Source organism: Mobula birostris, chromosome 9 (assembly GCF_030028105.1).
Source record: "Mobula birostris isolate sMobBir1 chromosome 9, sMobBir1.hap1, whole genome shotgun sequence".
Taxonomy (NCBI): domain Eukaryota; kingdom Metazoa; phylum Chordata; class Chondrichthyes; order Myliobatiformes; family Myliobatidae; genus Mobula; species Mobula birostris.
Window position 1 is genome coordinate 104,575,768 of NC_092378.1, and position 15,966 is coordinate 104,591,733.

At 41.4% G+C, this 15,966-nt stretch overlaps 1 protein-coding gene across 4 annotated transcripts in view; it reads left to right on the top strand.

Moving 5' to 3' along the window:
• The window catches only part of gnptg (N-acetylglucosamine-1-phosphate transferase subunit gamma), a 25,131-nt gene extending 9,634 nt beyond the window's left edge, over positions 1-15,497 (top strand). For all 4 annotated transcript variants that reach the window (XM_072268519.1, XM_072268520.1, XM_072268522.1 and 1 more), the window contains 7 exons: positions 1,235-1,318; positions 2,924-3,017; positions 3,712-3,826; positions 4,269-4,351; positions 8,595-8,717; positions 13,873-13,951; positions 14,961-15,497. In XM_072268519.1, the coding sequence (XP_072124620.1) occupies positions 1,235-1,318; positions 2,924-3,017; positions 3,712-3,826; positions 4,269-4,351; positions 8,595-8,717; positions 13,873-13,951; positions 14,961-15,010 (628 nt within the window). In that variant the 3' untranslated portion in view covers positions 15,011-15,497. The remainder of the gene's footprint in view (positions 1-1,234; positions 1,319-2,923; positions 3,018-3,711; positions 3,827-4,268; positions 4,352-8,594; positions 8,718-13,872; positions 13,952-14,960) is intronic.
• Positions 15,498-15,966: the final 469 nt, after the last annotated feature.

A 15,966-nucleotide genomic window follows, 5' to 3' on the forward strand; every position in this document is an offset into this window, starting at 1 on the left:
CCAGGTTCAAGAACGGTTACTACCCCTCAGCCATCAGGCTCCTGAACAAAAGAGGATAACTACACTCACTTATCCATCCATTGAAATGTTTCCATGATCAATGCATTTCTTAGGAGCTTGGCAGAATGAAGGTGACCTTATTCAAGCATATAAGCTCTGAAGGATATTAGGGTGTGTGTGTGGAGTTTGACAACGTAGATGTTGAGATGTGTCTCCTAGTTAAGAGGGTCATGAATGAGAAAACATAGTTACAAAACAAGGGGGTGGTCCTTTAAAACTGAGCTGCAGAGAAATTTCTTTTCTGGAAATACTCTGGCTCCTAGGGTGGTGCCAGGTCATTAAATATATTTAAGATGGAGATGGACAAGTATGTGAAAGATCAACAAATTGGGGGGTGGTGAGAAATCGGTAGAGAAGAGGAATTGAGGCCTGCATAGATCAGCCTTGTTCTAAGTAAATTTTTTTTTTTATCAAAGTACATATATGTCATCATACACCACCCTGAGATTCATTTTCTTGTGGGCGTTCACAGTAAATACAAAGACACGCAATAGAATCAATGAAAAACCATTAACAACAAAGACAGACAACCATTTGCAAAAGACAACAAACCGCAAACTATTGCGGAACAGATGGGGCAAATGAAGTTGAGTGAAGTTATCCCCTCTAGTTCAGGAGCCTGATGGTTAAGGGGTAATGACTGTTCCTGAGCCTGGTGATGTAGGCTGTGAGTCTCCTAAACCTCCCTCCTGATGGCAGCAACGAGAAGAGAGCATGGTCTGGATGGTAGGATGGTGTGTGTGTGTGTGGGGGGGGGGGTGTTCCTCCGATGATGGCTGCAGCTTTCCTGGGACAAAGCCCCTTGTAGATATGCTCAATAGTGGGAAGGGCTTTCCCATGATGGACAGGGCTGTATCCACTAGCTTTTGTAGGTGTTTCCATACCAGGCAATAATGCAACCTGTCGGTATACTCTCCACCGTGCGTCTATAGAAGTTTGTCAAAGTTTTAGTGAAGTTTTAGTTTAAAAGTTTTAGTCTAAAAGACTTTCTTAACAAACTTTCAAGATAGTAGCTGCCATGCTTTCTGTGTAGTGCAGTTACGTGCTGGATCCAGGACAGATCCTCTGAAATGATAACAATGTGGGGGGAAAGTAGGGGTTTAAAACTAATTGAACATCCTCTACCAGGATTCAGTGCAATGGTCTCAATGGTCTTATTTTTTGTTTCCTGCAGGTATAAGTATGAGTTTTGCCCCTTCCACAACGTTACACAACATGAACAGTCATTTCGCTGGAATGCATACAGTGGGATCTTGGGGTATGTATTTTATGATGGAGGCAGAAAGGAGAGAGGCATAAACATTGGTTGGGAGATGGGTTAGTCTTGAAGCGTGCGTTGAATGCATTTGATATATTTTATTGCATTTGTCAGCAGGTATTTAGCTTTACTTCAATTAGCTTTGTTCAAATAAAATTATTCCAGATGTGAACCAGCCTTCACATAACTATCAGATCTGGTCTCTTGTATCTGCCATTTAAGGTTGGAAATACTAAATACCTAGCGTTTCTCTTACTTTGAAATTAAGGTTCAAGTTTATTTATCATAAGTGCATCAAAACTTACAGTGAAATGCCTTGTCTGAGACGACAGCCAACACATCCGAGGGTGTGCTGGGGGTAGCCCGTAAGTGTTGCCACAGGTCCTGGCACCAACATGGGGCAAGCCCTCAATGCTTGGCAGGACAACACGGAACACAAGAAACAAAACAAGCCTTGTTCCTCCCTCTTACCATGCATGTACATAGTGCATTAACCGTAGACAGGCCTCCAGCCTCCTGCAGATATGGACTTGCAGAAGTTTGGCTTCAACTTCCCCAGCAGACTTGCAGACTCTGCTTCAGCAACCGGCCTCAACTTCCATACTTGCAATTCGATTCTTGAGCCTTGATCTTCGGCAACGATCTCGGGACATGCCAATCACCGAACACAAGCCATCAAACTCCGGATTTGCCGATGACAGGAATCTGAAGGCTAGCCCTCGAACTCTGGTCTCACTGACTCGTGAACCCAGGGGTTTATTGGAACTTGCTCTTCTGGTTCCAGAACGAGCCGACAATTCCTTACGCCTGAGAGTGAATAAAAATGAAATGTTTAAACGTGTGAAGCTCTGTGACAGACCTGAAACCTTTCAACGATGTAGACCCCAGACCATAATTCCGATGCAAGGCGACATGGGAAATCTCAAGGATAAAGTAGAGTAAAACTCCAGTAACCCAGTATTCTCAAGACTTGGGTGTTCGACAAACAGATTTTCTGGACGGTCAAATATTATATTGCACCAACATGCTTTTATTTTACTTTTTTTGCATGCCGCACAGTGGTATAATAAATTTTACAGTGAACCTGATGAGTTAAGGGAAACAAAACTGAATCCTGTTAGGGGAGTGTGAGAAATAGATCCAGTGAGTTTCAGCTTGTTAAGCAAACTGAAGCATAAAAACATTCCAGATTCCAGCTCTAGCCACAAACTCGCCCATATTCCTGACCTTAGACAATAGTCTTCTAGTGATATATTGTGTGGGTTGTGGATAATGAGCACTTGATCTGTCTCACTCATTAGTACATTTTGAATTATAAGGTTTCCAAACAATTGGGTGCCAGATATCACAATTTTATGTACGGAATAGGATACGACCACTGTTGAGCAAGAAAGCTCAATGGGGTTCAAGAAATTGTATCCTGGGATGTCAGAATGTGACCTGTTAAGTTGGTTTTCCCCTTTGTCAGGTGGTGAGTGTTGCTGAGATGGGGGTAGAGATGGGCTATATCATCATGCAGTTCATTGAGGCTAGGGCATAAACATGGAAAGAGTCAGGATTCAGAAAAAAACTGTGGATGGAATCTGACTGTCTTTTATCCTGTAGAATATGGCAGGAATGGGAGATTGAAAACAATACCTTTGTAGGAATGTGGATGAAGGAGGGAGATTCTTGTACCACCAGGAACAGACAGACTAAGGTAAGTGTTCCCTATTCTTGTGCCCAATGCCGGATCGCAACTGACAGTACCAGAAGGGCTATTTACTTGCAAGCTGAGGAAATCTGAAACTGGAAACCAATATTTCCAAATTCCTTGCTGCTGCTGTAAGATAAGCTAACAGCATGTTGCAGATAAGTAACAATGACAGTGCACTGAGTTACTCAGAGAGGGGATTTTTTTTTGCTGTCATAGCAGGTACAATCTTTCACAGCTCACAAATCAGAATTGGGTCTAATATCACCGGCATATGTTGTGAAATTTGTTAACTTTGTGGCAGCGGTACAAGCAATACATAATAATAGAAGGAAAAACTGAATAACTATATATATATAAAAATAGTTACATAAATAGTGCAAAAAATAGAAAAAAAGTGGTGAGATAGTGTCCAAGGGTTTAATGTCTATTTAGGAATCAGATGGCAGAGGGGAAGAAGCTGTTCCTGAATTGCTGAGTCTGTGCCTTCAGACTTCTGCATCTCCTTCCTGATGGTAGCAATAAGAAGAGGGCATTTCCTGGGTGATGGGGGTCCTTAATGATGGAGCCCACCTTTTTGAGGCATCACACCTTGAAGATGTGCTGGACACACTGGAGGCTACAGATCCTGGGTTCCTCTAGCAAAGTGAGGTTAATAGTTCTGCCATTCCCCAAACTTGTTTTTCTCTCCTCTTTGCAGGTCCTTTTAACGTGTGGAACCAGCCATAAACTGGCCCATGTTTCTGAGCCCCACACTTGCATCTACTGGCTGACCTTCGAGACGCCATTGGTCTGCCATCCACAGTCCTTACTGGGTGGGTAAGGAAGCCATTTCACAGAGCAGGGCAGGGCCAAAGACGGGTGTTCAGGCAAAGTGATGTTGTCACTCTCCAGCTGGAATAGGAGCTGCAATGCTATCCCGCACTTCAGATTGACAATGTGCTTTGATCCAGCCAGAGCCTGAATATGGTTTATGGCATGGTGTTAGCATATTGTCAATATTGTCATCAGCGTGAAGGGCTGAGATAAGTTTGGTGGGAGGGGTGAAGGAGATTCTGAGTATAGGAAGATTAAAGATGGGAAGAATAGATTATATGTTTAGTGGTGATGGTTGTGATGAGAGTCTGAGGTTAATTGTAGGGTGTTCTGGAGGGGAAAAGGTGTGGGTGGGTAATGGGTGTGATGTTGGGTACGTGGTAGAATTGGGGGGGGGGGGAGTGCAATATGGAACCTGCTAAAATGTGTTTATTTCTGTAGTTTACCCTAATCTGAAGGAAGAGCTGCAGAGGAGATGGGACCAAGCAGAACAGGCACTTTACGATGGCCTCATTACTCAGCAAGTATGTTGTATGTTTAGCTGGGCCTGGGTCTGAATAGATGTAAACTAACAATCAGATAAAAAGGACAGTACTGCTATATCTGGCTGCAGGATAAGTAAAGGACAAAGGAATTCAGGAAAGAGTAATTATCAGAATTATCAGAGATTGGTGGCGTAAATGTTGGAAATCCAAAAATCCTGTTCAAGTGAATGGGATCTCTAGGCAGAAGCTTACAATGGTGCTAGAAGGTTTGTGAACCCTCTATTTTTTCATAAAAAAGGGAACTCAATTAAATAAATAACACAAAAACATTATACTTGTTCATTTATTTATTGAGAAAAATTATCCAATATTACATGTATTTGTTGGAAAAAATGTGAATCTTTGCTTTCAGTAACTGGTGTGACCCCCTTGTACGGCAATAACTTCAACCAAATGTTACTGGTAACTTGATCAGTCCTGCACATCGGCTGGGAGGAACTTTAGGCCTTTTCTTCTTCCAAAACTGCTTCAACTTTGGGATGTTGGTGGGCTTCCTTGCATGAACTGCTTGCTTCAGCTTCTTCAGGACTTTGACTTGGCCATTCCAAAACACAAATTTTCTTCTTTTTAACCCATTCTTTTGTTGATTTACTCTTACCTTTTGGATCATTGACTTGTTGCATTATCTAACTTCTATTAAGCTTCAGGTGATGGACTGCTACCCTGACATTTTTCTGTAAAATGCCGTGATACAATTTTGAATTCATTGTTCGCTCAAAGATTGCAAGCTGACCAGGCCCTGAGGCAGCAAAGCAGCCCCAAACCATCATGCTATGTTCCTTCCACTATGTTTCGCAGTTGGGATGAGGTTTAGGTGCTGCTGTACAGTGCCCTTTTTCCTCCAACCATAGCAGCATGCACTTCTGTCACAGGTTCAACTTTTGTTTCTGTCCACAGAGTATTGTCCCAGAAGTGTTGTAGAACATCCAGGTGGTCTTTTGCAAATTTGAGATGTGCAGCAATTTTTTTTTTGTAGACCAGTGGTTTCCTCCGTGGTGTCCTTCCAAGAACACCATTCTTGTTCAGTATTTTTCTTATAGTCGACACATGAACAGAGAGTTTAGCCAGTTCTGGAGATTTTTGCAGGTTTTTTTGCTGTTATCTTTGGGTTCTTTTTCACCACCTTCAGCATTGCACGTTGTGTTCTTGCAGAATGCTCACTCCTAAGGAGAGTCACAACAGTACTGAGTTTCCTCTGTTCGTAGTCAACTTTTTCTTACTGTGGACTGATGAACACTCGGGTCTTTAGAAATGCTTTTATTGCCTTTTTTTGGCTTCATGCATCTCTACATTTCTTCTAAGATCCTTTGAAAGTTGTTTTGATTGAGGTATGGTGTACGTAAACAGATCTTTCTTGAGAAGAGCAGGTTCTACCAGTAACCTGACTTTGTCTTTTTGATAGGGCAGGGAACCTCTACAACCCGGTCTCATCTCATTGATTGATACACCTGATTCCAAGTAACTTTTGTAGAAGGCATTACCCTATAGGTTCATGTAATTTTTCCAACAAATACATGTAATATTGGATAATTTTTCTCAATAAATAAATGAACGAGTATTATGTTTTTGTGTTATTTGTTTAATTGGGTTCTCTTTATCTAGTTTTATGACTTGCGTGAAAATCTGATCTCATCTTAGGTCATACTTTTCCAGAAATAGAGAAAATTCTACATGGTTCACAAACTTTCTAGCACCACTTGTATGTACAGAATGGATTTTCCCATAAATCATGCTAATAGAAATGCAAAATGCTGCATCTGATTGAAATCTATAATATAGACAAAATGCTGGAAAACCAGGGTTCATGTTTCTAGTGCATGAGTTCTGATCAACACTAGGAAAAGTTGGAACCGTTCCCACAGAAATGGATTCACTTTCAAGGGCTCTTCATCTCATGTTTTCTATATTTATTGCTTATTTGTTCTTATTTTTGCTTTTTTTTTGTATTTGTACAGTTTGGTTTTTTGCAGAGTTTGTTGGCTGTCGGGTTGGGTGTTGTCTTTCATTGTGTTTCTTGTATTGACTGTGATTGCCCAGAAGAAAATGAATCTCAGAGTTGTATGTGGTGACTTATACTGTATGTACTTTGAAGTTTGAAGCTGAAGATTTTAAGATCATGAGAAAGGGACATGAGAGGCAGGTACAAAGAGATTAACCAGGAGAGATTAAGTGATAAAAGGAATGTTGATACGAAGTTTAAAAAAGTGGTAATAGGAGAAGTAAAGGAACAGAAGGTCAGTCAGGTGAAACTATATATTCAGAATAATTGTCTGCTACCAGAAGATACTGGATTGAATGCTGGAAATCTGGAATAAAAACTGATTATTTGAAATTGAGCTTGTCAAGTACAGATGTGTTCATGTGCTTTTCTGGAAGATGTGTTGTTTCTTCAACTTTAATTAAGATATGTATGGGAGAGCTGAGGATAGTGGGAGTGAGACCAAGAATTAAAAGGACAGGTAATTTGAAACTTGGGCCATACCAATGTATTGAACAAAAGTGTTCTACAAAGTTGTCATAAGAATATAAGAAATAGGAGCTGGAGTAGGCCATCTGGCCCATCGAACCTGCCCCGCCTTTCAATAAGATCATGGCTGATCTGTCTGTAAACTCAACTCCATCTACCTGCCTTTTCCCCATAACCCTTAATTCCCCTACTATGTAAAAACCTGTCACTTTATCTTGCTGTCTTCAATAAATACACCATTTTGAAAATAGAAGTAAATTGGTGCTTCACATGGAAAGACTTGAGGATGGTGAAAGGGAGGTAAAAGGTGCTGCATCTCCTTTTATTATATGGAAATGTACTATGACAATGGAGATAGCAAACCAAGACATTATTGGAGTGAGTAATCCTGGACTTCTCGAAGGAAGAGTGAATTTGGCATTATTTTGGAGATACTGTAAATTGTGGAGAATACACAGCCCTTTGAATGAGAAGACGTAGATAGTTATTGTGGACAAGTAGTAGTATTTCTTGGCTCTGTGAAGTAGGGGTGGAGATAGGAATAAGCAATAGTGTAAAAAATGGAACAGGCAAGGTGTGGACACTTTCAACTGTGGTGAAAGAGAATCCATGATGACAAAAGACCTGTTGCATGCACAATAATGAAAGTTCTAGTGTCATCATTGATTACCGATTACATGGACTTTTGACAACTTGTATTTGTTCATCAGTCACACTCTATTTACATGAAAACAAGGAGAACAGTTCTGCCCCTGTCACCAACCTGCTCTGAAGTTGCAACTCAAATTTGTCAATTTGTATAGACATATTAATCCAACAGAAGACTTAGTGCACTTCTAAATGCTATTATTGGTATATTTAAGTACCAATCATAATACATATTTCAAGTGTTAATAACCAATAAAATCTACACATTAAAGGCCAATGACACTTGAGAAATAGTAAAATAATGGACCAGTAGCTAGTAAGTGCCATCGAGCTTGTGTTTGCATTCTTGTGTGGGTATGTCTGGTGGCCTTGGTTCTCAGGCTACAAACAAGAAGCTCTACTCAAAGTTAGAATTTTGTTTGGTAGCCTCGTTCATGTCGAGTGGCCATACAATGTCTGCATGCTGTCTCTGTCAGCAGATCATCTTAACCTTTGGCTTGCTGCAAATTTTACACTGGGCTGTAGCAGTTTGCACCAGATGTAATGGAGGAAAAGTCAAGAAAATCAATTGTTGTTTTTCTCCAATGACTTGTTAATGGAGACATACCACAAGGAAACAGTCCCTTCAGGCCACAAGTCCACATACCAATGACCTAATCACATTATTCTACTTCTATTTGTTTTTCTCCCCACATTCTCTATCCCCCAGGTTCCACCACTCTGCTACACCCTAGACACAATTTACACTGACCATTAACATGCTTTTTGGATGTTGGAGGAAGTTGAAGCACCTGGAGGAAACCTATGCTATCACAGGGAGAACGTGCAAACTCCACACAGACATCACCTGAGGTCAGGATTGAGCCTACGTCTCTGGAGCTGTGGCTGTACTCACTATGCCACTCTGTCACCCTCAGAGATGCTGTTTGCTCACCATACTAAGTTTTGAAGAAGACTTTCACCTGAGAAAGCTTCACAGCCAGGCTATCATTCAAGCAAAGGGAGACTGTAGCTGTCCCTAATTCTGTTACTCCTCTCCAGCAGCCACCAGCTAGAAATTAAGCAGCCTCTCATGACGCAGATCACAGTCTACTTTGTGTATTTCAGGGTTACAGGAAATTGCTGCGAGCAATATTTGAAGATGCAGGCTACTTGAAAACTGGTGAAGAGAAAACAGAAACTGAAGAACAAAGCCACTTGCAAGAGGAGACCCTAGAAAGATGCAGTGAGGTAAGGTGGGATTTGGAGTATGGGGCAGGATGATAAGAGGAGAGTTGACTTGGAGGAACATTTATTGATGACAACTTCTGATTGATTAATTTTTTTTTGGCAATTTGCTTGAAATTCTACTCCCCATAGTTTGCCTTTTGGGTGGTGGGCAGAGTGCAGTATGAGTGGAGTGTTTTACTATGTCAGATCAGATTTCATGACTTCATCACTTCATTCTGTATACTTCTCTGGATACCTCCAGGAACACTCTTTCGTGTTTTACACCAGCACTTCAAAATATTTATTCAAAACAACACTGTGGTCTGCATAAAAACAGAAAATCCTGTGGTAGAAACATATACATACCAAGTCCACAACCTTTATCAAGTTGTTCATTTAGTTAAAATGTTGATTCTTGGTGTTTTTTTTTAAAAGTTTGTGTTGATCAGCATTTTGGTTTCTGCAGTTCAATTTAATGCAAAAGATAGCAGCAGATGCTGGAATCTGAAATGAAAACAGAAATGCCAGAAGAACTCGGCCAGTCCAGCAACCAGGAAAAGAAACTAATTAATGTGTCCAGACCTTTCATCAGAAATGAGTAAGCAAGTTAGTCTAAATAATAGAGAAGGTGTGGGAGAGTGGTAGAGCAAAGGGAATGTTAATAACAGGACAAAATAAAGATGCCAGTGAATGGGTAATATTTCATCTGTCCTGAATCAATTCCCCATCCTCTTTTACCATCCCTATGACACCCCAGAATATTGAGCTACCAGACCACAAAAAGCTCAGTACTCCGTGGGTTAGGCAGCATTATTGGAAGGAAATTGGTCATCAACATTTCAGATCAAGACCCTTCAGCTTTTTGCCTGCTGCTCTAGGTTGCAGCATCTGCAGCTTCAGATACCCACCTGCTGGCGCCTAAGAAGAATGTGGTGACCTGCCTCAGTGACCATCATCCAGTTGCACTTACATCCACCGTGATGAAGTGTTTTGAGAGGTTGGTGATAAAACATATCATCTCCTGCCTGAGAGGTGACTTGGATCCGCTCCAGTTTGCCTACTGGAGCAACAGGTCCACAGCAGATGCCATCTCGCTGGCATCTGGACAGCGAAGGTACATACATCAGAATGCTCTTTATTGACTATAGCTCAGCATTCAAAACCATCATCCCCTCAAAACGAATCTTCAAGATCTTGGCCTCAGTACCTCCTTATGCAATTGGATCCTCGATTTTCTCACTTGCAGACGCCAGTCAGTTCAGATTGGCAACAACATCTCCTCCACAATCATTATCAACACAGGAGCACCACAAGGCTGTGTTCTTAGCCCCCTACTCTACTTATTTTACACTTATGACTGTGTGAGTAAGCACAGCTCTAATGCCACATTGAAGTTTGCTGATGACGCCAATGTCGTAGGTCAAATTAAAGTTGGTGATAAATCGGCATATTGAAGATTCAAATTTGAAAAATCTGTTTGAGTGGTGCCATTACAACATCTCTTACTCAATGTCAGCAAGACCAAGTAGCTGATTATTGACTTCTAGAGGAGGAAACCAGAAGTCCATGAGCCAGTCCTCATTAGAGGATGAGAGGTGGAGAGCGTCAGCAACTTTAAATTTCTGGGTGTTATCATTTCGGACAATCTGTCTTGGACCCAGCAATACAGTAGTGCAATTATGAAGAAAACATGGCAATGCCTCTCCTTCCTTAGGAGTTTGGGATGATATCCAAAACTATGACAAACTTCTATAGATAGTGTTGAAGTCAGAAGTTTACATACACCTTAGCCAAATACATTTAAACTCAGTTTTTCACGATTCCTGACATTTAATCCTAGAAAACATTCCCTGTCTTAGGTCAGTTAGGATCACTATTTTAAGAATGTGAAATGTCAGAATAATAGTGGAGAGAATGATTTATTTCAGCTTTTATTTCTTTCATCACTTTCCCAGTGGGTCAGAAGTTTACATACACTGTTAGTATTTGGTAGCATTGCCTTTAAATTGTTTAACTGTTGGATGGTCTGTAATATAGCCCTGTTAACGTGGTCATACCTTCCTTATTTCTCAGTTCCACCCATAGCACCTCACTAGCTGAGTTCTCCAATCTGTCCTGACGGAGCAGTGTCATGACATTTTTCCTGACGAGTAAGGCCACCCCTGCTCCTTTAATTCCTGCCCCTCCTGCAACCCAGTTTCACTAATGGCTACATCATAACTCCAGGTGTTGATCCATGCCAAAGCTCATCTGCCTTTCTTATTTCAATAATTCTTGTATTGAAATATATGTAGCTCAGGAGACTAGTTGCACCTATTGAGTCTGGACTTTGTCTGAGGTCTTAACAACATCTGCCTCCACAACCACTCCACTAACTGTTCTGGCACTCTGGTTCCCACCCACTGCAACTCCGGTTTAAACCCCACCATGTAGTATTAACAACCCTTCCCACTAGGATATTAGTCCCTCTCCAGTTCAGGTGCAAACTGCCCCTTCTGTACAGGGCTCACCTTCCCTGGAAGAGAGCCCAATGATCCAAAAATCTTATACCCTCCCTCATACACCGACTCCTTAGCCGCGTATTAAGCTGTATAATTTTTCTAATGAATCCCCCATCACCACAGCATGCTTCTTCTCCCCCCCACCCCCCAACCTTCCCTTGAGTCACAGAGCCAGACTCAGTGCCAGAGGCTCAACCACTGTGACTTTCCTGTTAGGTCAACCCCCGCCCCCCCCCAAACAGTATTGAAAGTGATATACCTGTGTTAAAGGGGGATGGCCCGGGGGTACTCTACACTGGCTCCTTAACCTCTTTTCCCTTCCTGACTGTCACTCAGTTTCCTGTGTCCTGTACCTTGGGTGTAACTGCCTTTCTACTTGTCCTATCTATAACCACTTCAACCTCCTGAATGATCCAGAGTTCATCCAATTCCAGCTCCAGCTCCTTAATTTGGATTGTCAGAAGCTGCAGCTGGATACACTTCTCACATTTGTAACCGTCAGGGACACTGGAGGCTTCCCTGCCTTCCCACATCCTGCAAGAGGAGCATTCAACTACCCTGCTGCAACTTGCTGCTCCTTTTTTCAACTTGGGCAGTGGACCAGAGAGAAATCACCTCCTCTCAAACTTCTGATGTCTAGATTGGTCGCTGGTCAAAGCTCTATCAGTTATTATTCTATAATGGATTTATTAAATTTGCCTGCAAAAATGAATCTCAGGGTTGTATCTGGTGACATACATGTACATTGATAATAAATTTACTGTAAACTTGTGTGTTTCCAAGCTGGCAGTCCGACCTATCCCTCAATCATGTTTCTGTAATAACTGTGATATTACAATCCCATGGGCTGGTCCAAGCTTTGAGTTTACCTTACCTGGTCAAGTTTGAGTTAAGGTAAATGCAATTTAGCCCTACAGACCTTCCTTGTTCTGTGTCTTTCCCTTGCTTGCCTGCTGAACTTGTTTGCTTGCTTTAACCTCTCTATTTGCTTGAACTTTCTCACCCAATGCACTCTACTTGTCACCCACACTATCTCTGACTTTACTAACTCTGGGAATCTCCCATTCACTGCCACCAACCTTATCCTTCCCCTATCCTGCACCTCCTACTGAAACAACACCTTGTATTTCTGTCTGGGCAACCTCCAACCTGATGGCATGAACATAGATTTCTTGAATTTACAGTAATTCCCCCCCCCCTTCACCATTCCCATTATCCCCTCTCACCTTATCTTCTTACCTGCCCATCACCTTCCTCTGGTGCTCCTCTGCCTTCCCTTTCTTCCATGGTCTTCTACCCTCTCCTATCAGGTACCCCCTTCTCCAGTTCTTTATCTCTTTCACCAATCAACTTCCCAGCTCTTTACTTCACCCCTTACAGTTTCACCTATCACTTACCACCTTGTACTACTTCCTCCCCTTCGCCTCCAAACCCCACCCCCCAACTTCCTTGCTCTGACTTTCTCATCTTTTTTTTTCCAGTCTTGATGAAGGGTCTTGACCCAAAAAATGGACTGTTTCTTCTTTTCATAGATGCTGCCTGGCCTGCTGAGTTCCTCCAGCATTTTGTCTGTTGCTTAATCAGACTGAGATGATAGAGCAAAACATTTAGCCCAACAAGTCTACACCAACCACTGTTCATCAGCTAGTCTGTTGCTTGCATTTGGTCCATCTCTTTTAAGATCCATCCATCTATCTATCCAAGTGTTTCCAAAATGTACCTGCCTCAACAAGTTTCTCTGGTAGTTCATTCCATATACACACCACCCTGTGTGTGGAAAAAGTTGCCCCTCAGATCCAGGGTGGCCATTGCTGGGAGTGATTGCTCTGTTGCGACCCAAGAGCAGAAAGCAAACCTATGCTTACCCCTATTACTTCGTGAGTTAAAGCATTGAACCAGATTAAAAACATGGAGCCCGAGAGTGGAAACTGAACAGGTGTTCAGCACTATTTGCTTGTATTTGACCAGTCTCCCTCTCACTACTACCAATGGATGGGAGGTGCAGGAGCCTTGGGTCCCACACTACCAGGTTCAAAAGCAATTGTTGCCCTGTGGCCATCGGGCTCTTCGACTGGCTTCACTTGCTTCAGCAGTGAACTGACTCCGTAGTTATTAACTCACTTCAAAACTCCGCAGCTCGTGCTCTGTGCTACTTGTTTACTTTTTAAAAAACTATTTGCACAATTTGTCTTCTTACCCATTGAATGCTCAGTAGTCTTTGTTGTGTGTGGCTTTTCATAGATCCTTCATTTTGTGGGAGCTTGCAAAAAGATGAGTCTCAAGGTTTTATATGGTATATATACTTTGATGATAAATTTGAACTTTTAAATCATTCCCCTCTCACCCTACATCTATGCCCACTGGTTTAGGATTCCCCTGTCCTGGGGAAAAGATAATTTTCATTCATTTATCTACGCCTCTCAAAATTCTATGTGTTTCTATAGGGTTGTTCCATCATTTTCCTATGTTCCAAGGAATAAAGCCCTAGCCTGGCCAACCTCTTCCTATAAGTCAGGCCTTCTAGAGCTGGCAACATCCTAGTAAATCTTTAATACTCTCTTTCCAGTTTAACCACATCTGTCCTATAACAAGATGTCCAAAGCTGTACACAGTTTAATGTAACTGAACTTAATGTAGCTTCTCCACTGTTCCTTCAATTTTTTGTCTCATTTTAGGAGCGTAATAAACTCTCAGCAGAGGTGCAGAGGCTAAAGGATATACTGACACACCACAATATCACTACATTCCTGTCAGGTGAGCATTACCTCATCCCTTTATGTGTCACTGCTTTTTTTATTCCAGGACAGGTCAGTTCTAAAGGACATGACACTTGTTGAGGTGAAGTTCAGAATACCTCCCTGATGCTGACCATGCGGTTTGATCTGGGTCAAAAAGTTGGGTGTTGCTTTTCCTTTTGTCTGAGGATAGTGAGTGTAGCTGGGAGATTTTTCATGCCTATCGTCCTCTTTCAGATTCCTCCTCCTTCAGCTCTTTCGCTTCCCCATCTATGACTGAGATGATGTACATGTTACTGACCCTTTATTTCTGTTACCCAACTCATTTGAATCCCCTGTGTAATCTCACCATTCACCATCTGATCTATCAGAACATAAAAAATAGAAGGCTTTAAATCCCTTAATTCCTGTTCCATGATTTAATTACATCACAGATGATCCTTTAGCACCAACTTCTTGTATGCACTCTGTCCCATGACTCCCTTGATATTAATCCAGATTACTGCAGCTAACTGATTCCACTGCAGAGCCACCACTTAGAAGTTAAAACTTATGGATGCATCTGAAAACCCCATAGATGAGCACACCCTGGATTACTGTCCATTTTAATTTTGTGTTCTAAGATTTCAGGTTACAGGAGTGATTGTTGAAGATGGTCTATTTGAAAAGTGGTTAAATGTACTTAAGAATTCCAAAGATTCACCACTCTTAGTGGAAAAAAAATTCTCATTTATATTTTAGAGGGTGCACAACCCCTAATTTGTGACTGACCGCGGTCTAGAAATCTTGTCCACTTTAAATTGTTTAAAACCCTACCCCAGCCATATTAATTTTCTCCTTTTGCTGTTCAGTGGGAGAACAACTTGGAACCAGGGAATTTTAGGTGTGAGGGTGGGAGAATTGGAGGAGGAACAAGAAATTTTGTGTTTGGGTTGGAGAAGAGTAGGCAAGGAAGGGGGCTTATGAAAGAAATCAGTGAAAAGTTTCAACGCTGTAGCATAGCATCACTGAAATGTTTTTTTTCTCAGTGAGTGAGGATACACCAGCTCTACGCACACCTCAAATCCCAGGACACTAACAACAGCAGAGAGGCCCTGGGTTTTGGACAAATCACCGTGTGCAGCAGTTGAATACTCTGGACCTTAAAACAGGCATTGTGTAATTTAGAGGAACGTTTGTGCTTAATACAAACTCTGCTGGTACTACTGATTTTATTTTTGCAAAAGGGGATTTAAGTGTAAAGGTTGATTTTATTCTTGAGTAGATGGTTTTTAATTAGTTTGTTTCTACATCTGAGATGTGAAGTAAAATTATCAGATTAAAGCTGGAATGAGAATGGTGAAGGGGTGTAAGGAGTTGAACTTTTAAAAAGCAAGAACAAACTAGAGATGAAATAAAACAACGAAACAGGAGATAATGCATGACAGCAGCATGGAGAGAAAGAGTTAATGCTTCAGGTCTGTAGCCTTGTATTGTGATTAAATAAGTAAAATATTAATGGACTACTGTATATAGCTTCCTAAAATTAAAATCAACTTTGAAACACAACTGGATTTTCTTTAAAAGGTGTAATGTGTGGAATAATTAAAAGGGTTAAGATTAAGAAAGGTGTCAGACTGAATTGCTAGTGAGTCTGGCAGCACCTGTTCCTGAACAATTTCTAAACTACAGCAGGACCATGGTGCCATTGAGGAAGTGGACAGACATTACACTGGATCCTCTATTAATGGAGACCAACTGTCATTTTCTTTTGTTCTGGTTGGCTTCTAAAAGTATAGGTAGAAACAGAAAGCTACTGCAATAAGCAGTATTAAACAGGTTACAAAATATGCATCTTCATCCATTACAGGAAGGCTGCAATTCAGTCAAAAAAGCAGCAGTCAGTGTTGCATAATAGTTTTGCAGTGTTCAGTAAAACCTATTTGGCTACCCCAACTAAGCAACTGGTCCTGTGCACCATCCAATAGCTAGGACCCTGTGAAGTAAGAACTGCCTCAACCAAGTCAAATTCAGTCACCAACACAATGGATAAAT